This window comes from Equus quagga, chromosome 20 (assembly GCF_021613505.1).
Source record: "Equus quagga isolate Etosha38 chromosome 20, UCLA_HA_Equagga_1.0, whole genome shotgun sequence".
Taxonomy (NCBI): Eukaryota; Metazoa; Chordata; class Mammalia; order Perissodactyla; family Equidae; genus Equus; species Equus quagga.
The window spans coordinates 20803942-20812519 of record NC_060286.1 but is presented as its reverse complement, the minus strand read 5'-3'; the positions used below and the strand labels follow the sequence as shown (position 1 = coordinate 20812519).

The 8578-nt window shown below is 53.4% G+C and overlaps 1 protein-coding gene across 1 annotated transcript in view; it reads right to left on the bottom strand.

Annotated features, from left to right (window-relative positions):
• Window positions 1-708: 708 nt before the first annotated feature.
• LRRC74A (leucine rich repeat containing 74A) overlaps window positions 709-8578 on the bottom strand; it is a 27229-nt gene continuing 19359 nt past the window's right edge. Inside the window, exons 10-13 of the mRNA XM_046647884.1 lie at window positions 8418-8513; window positions 5778-5924; window positions 1713-1820; window positions 709-897 (exon numbers count right to left, since the gene is read on the bottom strand). Of these exons, the coding sequence (XP_046503840.1) occupies window positions 745-897; window positions 1713-1820; window positions 5778-5924; window positions 8418-8513 (504 nt within the window). The 3' untranslated portion in view covers window positions 709-744. The remainder of the gene's footprint in view (window positions 898-1712; window positions 1821-5777; window positions 5925-8417; window positions 8514-8578) is intronic.

The following is an 8578-nucleotide window of genomic DNA, read 5'->3' as shown; positions in this document are numbered from 1 at the left end:
CTGGTATGGAACCACTCAGACCTGGGTTCAAAGGCCACCGCTGCCCCTTCCTGGCTGCAGGCACTTAGGTTCTGGGCTTCCCTTTGCTGGAGCCCAGTCTCATCACTTACAGCCTGGGGGTGAGCACAGCATGGCCGGCCGGCATAGGGCCCTGTGAGAGGACAGGCGCCTGTGCCTGTTAGGGACCGGCAGAGCTGCTGGCACGTGGAGAGGGCTCAGGGGGGTTGGTTTCTGTTATTACTATTGTCAGGGTCCTTTTCTGTCTCTTCAAGGAGGTCAGCCTGTCACGGCCTGCGTGACTCCCTAAGCCACAGCAGAGCTGGATGGCCTGAGGCTCCCCCACGTACCGGCTCATGCTTTAGTCCCCTGTCCTCTGGACTGTGTCTATGTGACACCCCCCGCCTGAGTGATACCCTCTCTTTGGGCCACTGTGATACCTGGCACAAATCCCCATTACCCCTCTCACCACGCCGGGGCCTAACTGTTTGCTCCCTGTGTCACCTCCTATTCGGCTGTGAGCCCTGTGCCCCAGAATCTGCCCCACAGCCAGCGGCAGTATATGGCTGAGGCCGAAGCTCTGCTGAGAGCGAATGGAAGAGGAAGAGGAGGGTAAATAGTGGCCTGGCCTTGGGGTCCAGGCCAGAGGAGCCACCTGCTGCAGGGGAGGCCAGGCGGGGGACGTCACACCTAATAAAATGAAGACAGGGTGGCACCCGGAGCCCAGGTCCACCCTGCCAGGGCGCCTCACAGAGAACTGGGGACCTCCCCGCGGCAGAAGTTGGAGAGGCATATGGGCCGCAGGGCCCGGGCTGACCTGAAGTTCACCATGCCGGTCTTCTCGTCAATCTTCTTTATCAGCTCCCTGATTTGGGACCGGTTTAAGGGGACTTGCTTCTGCTGAGGAGGTGGATGGAACAGCCCAGGTTAATGGAGCTTTCTGCTTACCCCTCTCCAGGCCTCCCCACCACACACGTGCACACACACACACACACACGCACACACACACACACACGCACACGCGCACACGCACGCACGCGCACACACGCACACACACGCGCACACACACACGCACGCACACACGCACACGCACACACACACACGCACACACGCGCACACACACACACGCACACACACACTCTACATAAAGCCTCACTCCTCCCGGGACCACGGCTGACAGAACGTCCCCTCCTGACCCCTGTCTTGCCGGGCCCAGCTCCTCCCTAGGGCTGCTCTGACCATGGGCCTCTTCCAGTTGGCGTTTCAGGGGCCTCAGCACCTTCGTCATATTGGGGGTTGAGTGGGATTCCAGGCAAGAGGAGAGGGCCAAAGGTGGACATACTGGGGCTCTGGGATGTGTCTCTTTTCCCACTCCCTTTGTGTGTCTGCCCGGTAGCCAAGTGCGATGGGAGAAAGACCTCTAAGATGAAGAGTGTGTGTCTTCATGTGGCATCTTGGGTCCTCGGTGGCATCAAGTCTACGGAACAGAGAACGACTTCAGCAGGGGGTCGAGGGAGTCTGAGATTTCCCTCTGGGTCTGGATAAGTGAGGCAGATAAATGGCTTCTCACAGCCAATCCTGGGAAGCTCCATGAAGTGCTTGTGCTTTGTCTCTGTCTGTGTGTCTGTCTCTTGTGCTCTCTCTCGCTCTCTCTCTCTCTCTCTCTCTCACACACACACACACACAGTGCCTGCGGCCACTGGGGATCAGCATACCTGTACCATAGCTTTCCGGAATTCGCCTACAGGCATCCTCATGGTTCCGGTGGGGTTCAAGTTCTTGAGGAAGTCCACTACCGTGATTTTGTGCTGGTCTGCATAGCTCTGAGAGAAGCAGGGACACCAGGAGCAAACACTTGACCTGGTAACATCTGTAACAACACCCCTTCCCCTCCCACCAAAGGGTGGCGGGCGCTCCCAGAGCCAGCAGGCGGAGGGGCAGTGAGAGAGGACAGACTGGGGGTGTAGATCAAGAGTCCCGCCCATACCGAGGCCTGGCACCCTGCGGGCCACTGTGGTTCTGGGGTATGGCTCAGCTTCCAGAGCCCGCACCCCCTGAGCAGGATCTCCATGCTGCTCCAAAGGTGGGAGGGTGGGAGTCGATGCGGTTGAGGCCCCCCAGCATTGAGGGGAGAGCGTGGGTGCTCGTGTTCACACGTGTTACTAGGTTTGAAATTGCCTCCACTAAAACCAGTGTAGATGGTACACTGTGGATGGTGGGGGCCCTTGTTGGCTCCGAGACTGAAAGACCAAACCACCGCCACGTAGTGACACAGACAGGACAGGCTCTCGGAACTCATGGAATTCTCGCCACTTCACACAAGGGCTTATATGGAGATGTACTGTGTTAGAGCATTTTAAAAATAGTATTTCATTTTGAAAATATTACTCACATTGCAAGGTAATTTTATATTAGAAAGAAGTAAATTAAAAATAACCCATGAATCCAATCCTATCGTCCAGAGGTAACATCTTGATGTGTATCCTATCTATCTATCTATCATCTATCTATCATCTATTTACCTATCTAATGTCCATCTATCTATCCATCTGTTGAGCTATCCATCCATCCATCATCTTTCTACTGTACATGCAGTTTTATAAAATGCCCTGTACTAACGCATTGTGAGCACCTTTCACTGTCATTCAGATGTTCTTTTGGGGTCCTCTTTTTGCATCTCATAAGGCCCCGGCAGGGCCCTGCTCTATTGGTGGTATTCCTGCAGACATCCTGCTCCCAGAGGAACTCCTCAGGGATCCATCCTTGGTCCCCTTCTCTTCTTTCCCCATGCTGTCCTTTCTGGTGTGCACTGCCTCTCCCCACCTGGGGCGACCAGTTCTGCATTTTCAACAGCTGCTCACACGTCCATGCTGACACCCCCCCGGCACCTCCATCCAACACATCCGAGGTGAGTCTCAGTGGGCTCGGTTCTGCACACTGTCACTGGGTGCTGTGTCAGATGCCATGGGTGAGCCCTCAGCACCCACTCCAGTCCCTTCACAGCATGCCTCTATAATGCAGAGGCCAGAAAGCCAAACATCGACTTTCCCCAAATCCCTTGACTTAGGGGTCGGCACGGGCTGGCTTTCACCAAGCACCTGTGTGAGGCTCGGGTGAGAGGTCTGATGTGGAGACAGTGGGCCGTGGGAAGATGTGGGGGTGGCTTCCTGATTCAGCGGGGGATTCCTCATCGGGCAGCTTCCTGATCGTGGCAGAAGCAGCACCTGGCCCGGCAACCCAGTTGGGGTGTTTGGGGAGCCATTTCTGGACCCTAAACCAGGAGTCTGTTTATTCAGCCCTCCCAATGTTTCTGTGGTCTGTCTCCAGCAGTGCATCCCTCTTTGCTTAACCCACTAGAATGGATTCTGTCATCAGCAACTAAGGACCTTGAGCAGCGTAAGGGCCTGTTCCTTTGGTAGATGCCGTTGACGAGACCCAGCGCAGCTCCTGCCCTGGAGGATGCACAGTCTCGGGGTGAAAGGGTGAAGCAGAGGGCTGTGGGAGCACATGGCAAGGGGCAAGGGCATTTCTGCATCACTAGGGAATCTGAGAAGGGCTGTCCAAGGACGTGACATGTGACGAGAGACCTAGAGAATGAGTAGGAATGATGAGACAGAGGGCAGGAGGAAGGGCATTCTGGGTAGACGGACCTGCGTGTACACAGGCCTGGAGTTAAGAGAACTGATGCAGAGAAGGATGGAGGAATCTGGTGGGGCTGAAATGTGGAGAGCAAGGCGGGAGGATGGGGAGGGCTGGGGCTGGAGAGAGGCAGGGCCGGGGGTGGCCCCCTTTCCCCATCCAGACTTCCCTACCTCTGGCAATGATACCATCTTTCTTTTGGTCCCTTGGACTTGAAATGTTGGGGTTATCTTTGGCTTTCTCTTATCATCACAGACCTCCCTTCTCCGAAGACACACACACACACACACACACACACACACGCACACACACCATATGCCCAACCATTCTCCAAGTCCTGGAGATGCTCCATAATGATGTCTCCTACATCTGTCCCTCCACTTCCAATGTCTCTCTCACCCAAGTTATCATTCCAGACCTAGAATACCACAACAGTGTCCCCATTGGTTTCCCCACTCTCATCTTTACCTGCTTCAGTCCATTTCCCTCTCTGTTGCCTGAAAAATCTTCCCTTGTTCCTGCCGGATCCACACCACACCCACTCCTCAACACTCGCTGGCTCCTTACTCCCCAAGGAGTCAAACTTGAACACTGAGCCTGAAATCGGAGGATGGCCACATCCAGCCCCAGCCTCCCTTTCCATCCTTGACTTCCCGGCTTCCCTGTGAGCCTGGAGCCGCACGGTTCTTCTGCTGGAGCCACGTGGTTCCGTTCCCATCCCTCAACCCACTGCGTGCAGTCGCCCCTCTGCTCCTGTGCTGGTGGGGATCCTCTTCCCGGAACCCCCTTCCTGGCGCTTTTGCTCCCCTGAATCCTTCCTGCTCTTCAAGGCCCTGCCCAACCCCGGCTCCGCCAGGAAGTAGCCTTTTCTGTTTGCCGCACCTTACAGAGACCTCTAACTTGGATTCTGGTTATATTTGCTGCCTTTGTCGCTGATTTGTTATTTATCATATGATACTTTCTATTCGAAATTACCATATCTGATCCGTTTTCCCAGCCAGATTGTTGGCCCCCTGAGGGGAAGGGCTGTGTGTGTCTGGTTTGGCCTCTCCTCTGAGACTCCATTCTTACTCTGTCTTAAACCAACAGCATCGCTTTGCATCAGATAGGTCCATTCCTGTTCCCTGGAGCATCCTGATCTTCTTGCAACACAAGTTCCCCCCTTGGTCTCATCTGACGTCCTCTGACTCGTAAAGACATTTGATATCCCTTTGCTTTCTAGAACTTTTCATACAACAATAATTTTCTTGCAAGAGCCCTTCCATTTAGTCCTGGAAACTGAGGCACAGAGCAGATGCACCAGGAAGTGGCCCCAGGGCCACACACCCTGCAGAACCCGTATTTGCACAGCAGCATCCCCGCTCCTGCTTCCCCAGGTAGCAACGAGTCTGCCTCCAGGAGCAGCCCTGGCACCTCCACCTCGGGGCAAGAGCCAGTGGTGGAAACACCAGAGCCGGGGCTGGTCACTGCTCTGTGAGGCAATCCGACCAGAGGGGTTCCAACACCCCTTCCACTTCTAACGGTCTCTGAGTTTTTATTTCCATCATTCCGTCTGCCCCCTGTGATTGTTGGAAACAGTCTAAGGAAAGACTCAGCCAGGTGCAGTTTATCACTAGATATAAAGGACTTGAGGGTCCCTCTTTAGCTGAAGTCACCAAATAGCCATCCTGACCACAGGGGTATCTTGACACCCTCACCAGCTACTGGAAAGAGCCTGTGTTTATTGAGCGCTTATCATGTGCCGGGCATTCTTCTCAGCACGTCGTGTGTATTATAGAATTTATATTTCTATATACAAAGCCCTCCAGGGTGGGTACTATCATTATGCGCATTACACAGGTGAAGAGACTGAGGCACAGAGAGCTTTAGTGCCTTGCCTCTGGTGGTACATGAGGAAGTGGTGGATCCCAGCTGGTAGCCCCTCCCACTGCAGCCAGTTCTCAGCTCTTCCCTTCTCTGGAGGCAGGAAGCGCTGCTGAGAGATCCTAAATCCACAGGGAACATTCCGTGTCTGGGACGTTCCTTGTCAGAGAGGGCTGTGCAGCCCCTTTGGGGAGGAGAAACTCTGGGTCGCTGATTGGGACCCAGAGGTCGGCTTTCTCCGGGCGTGCCTGGGGCTCTGAGAGGAAAGTGGGGCTCACCTGGATCAGTTTCATGGGGTTCGTCCACAGGAGGACGGCTTTCTTGGCAGACAGGCCTTGCACCGCCTTGTACACCACGTCCAGCTGGGGGTGGACGGCATACACCCCATCCAACGTTTTCACGAACTGCTCAGACACCAGCACGTTCTGAGGCGGGGAGAGAGAGGACCCATCACGGGGTGGACACCGCCCTTGTGCCGTCTCCCTGCCCAGACCAGCGTGCCCACCCAAGCCAAAGTCAGAGCGTTCTGTCTTTTCCAGTTTGTCCTGCGTTGCTGCTCCTAGATGGGACGTTTCTTAGAGCTCATGGTTTGACCTGGAAGTTTCCCACGTGATTTTGGTCAGATGTTCTAGTCGGTGCTGGTGGCTCGTCCGTCACGTGCTGTCGGCGCAGCTCGGCTCTCAGAGGGCGAGCGTAAGTGCCTGCGTCCAGGGCCGTGAGACTGGGCCCGAAACAAAGGCCCTGAAACGTCTGGATCTATCCCAGTGTTGGTCTTCAGAGCGGGAGTCCTGGAAGGAGATCCCTCATTCCAACCATCCCATCATGGCTCGAAATGCATTGGGAAGCCCCCTTTTGGGTCACAGGCCACAGGGGAAAATGTGTCCTGTGAAATCATGTTTGCACAACCCCAGCCTCCGCCAGTTTGATCAACCTGCTTCCTCCCTCGGCTGTGGTTCTGAGTATCTTTTGCCTTTTCAAAGAATTAAACCCATGCTTGAGGGCTGAAGACTTAGTCCCTCCCCTTTGTAGATATTCTAGAGAAAGTTCTAGAAGTATCTACAATAAAGGAATTCCAACACCATCTAGAGTTATGGCAGCATGGTTGACAAAAGGGAAGGAAAAGGCTACTTCAGACCCCTTTGTTCTGGTAGGCTTGTTAAGGGGCAGTGTGAGCCCAGCGCATGGGTTTATACGCAGTCTGCAGCCTAAACAGCAGCGTTTCTAACATCCCCTCTGACGCAGCGCCTGTGTCCATACTTCCAGCCTGTGCTGTTGGCGGGGGAGCCAAGAGCTAACGAAACCTGCACCTGTGGCTGACAGTCATGATGGGTGGGGTGCGGGATAAGGCAGTGTTGTGGGGCGCAAGGCCAGAGCTGTAGGAAGTGGGTGGAGAGAGGGCCCCGAGGAGAAAGACCATGAACACAAGCCGGAGCCTGGGGCGGGGAGAGAGGGCGAGGGAACAAAGTGAGAAGAAAATCTGATATGTTTTTATAATGTTTTATAATCTGTCGCAAACATAAGTCCGGATTTTACTTATTATTCAGTTCCAAGGAGCTTGGGTTTAAATATTCAAAATATCCTCACTGATATAATTGCAAGGCATTAAAATCTTACCAAAACGTGATATTTGTGTGTCATTAAAGAAATGTAAAAGGACTTTACCTTTATAGGAACTCTAGAGTAAGAGGCAGAAGCCCTGGGTTTACTCCGTGCTATGTTTCTCACTTGCTGTGCAGTCCTGGACAAGTGACCTAACCTCTCTGTTTCAGTTTCCTCATATGTAAAGTGGGGAAATGAGGAAAAGAACCTGTTATTGTGTCCCTCATAAAAAAAGATGTTGCAGTCCTAACCCCCAGTACTCGTGAATGTGACCTTATTTGCAAATAGGGTCTTTGCAGATGATGAAATTAAAATGAGGTCATTAGGGTGGGCTCTGCTCCAATATGACTGCTGTCCTTATAAAAAGGGGACGTTTGGATACAGAGATGGACATGCACACAGGGAGAATGCCACCTGAAATGAAGGCGGGGATGGGGGTGATGCTGCTACAAGCCAAGGAACGCCGAAGACTGCCTCCCGGCAACCAGCAGAAGTGAGGAGAGAGGCGTGTGACAGAGCCTCCCTCACAGCCTCTGAAGGAACCAACCCGCTGACACCTGGATCTGGCACTTCTAGCTTCCAGAACTGTGGGACAATAAATTCCTATTGTTTATGCCACCGGGTTTGTGGTACTTTGCCACGGCAGCGCTAGGACATGAATTCATTCTCCCTACCTCCCGGAATAGGATCAGAGGAGCTGGGGTACAGAAAATCACTTTGGGGTAAAAAAAAGATTATAGAATGGTAGACAAGTGTAGGATATTGTAACCACCAGCTACCACCTCTCGGGTGATTCAGGCAAGGGCACCTGGCAGGAGTCTGGAGTCACCTTGGGCTTTCCTCCACCATCCAGGGATTTTTACCCTCAAATAGCACTCTGAGTAGGCCAGGTCATGAAATGAAAATGCAAGTTTGTACATGTTTTATATTCAGGTTCTAAAAATCCTGTGATTCTGGAACCATCCTGGGACCCAGCTCCATCTATCAGCAAAGCTGACAGTAAACAAATTCCGTTCTGTGGTCCTTCTGCCTTAGTTCCCACTGTTTCCTGATCTCCACGCTCAGGCTCCCTCTCAGGTGTTCAGGTCCTGGGTTCCCAGGATCTGGTACATGATGTCACACCCTGATGTTATTGACTGAATGGCTACTCCTATGGAAAGGACCCTGGAAGGCAGAGTTATGCTCCAAAGGAGTGACGTTTTCATGGAGCATTTGTGTGAGGGCCCGTGAGGGATAGAGCTGGGGGCACCTGCCAACCTGGAGTGGCCACAGTAACTGGCTTGCTCCCTGGTGCAAGCGACTACCATTTGATCACTCACGGAAATGTCGAGTTCTTCCATACTGGATTTGGGGTTCCTCTTGATGGACAGGATAAGTAAAACAGCTCCATCCATACTCATAGGGTTCAGGAAAAGCTGTGGGAGGAGGAGCGAGACAGGAGGAGGCTGAGATGGGGACAGGAGAGGCTGGCTCAGAGCAC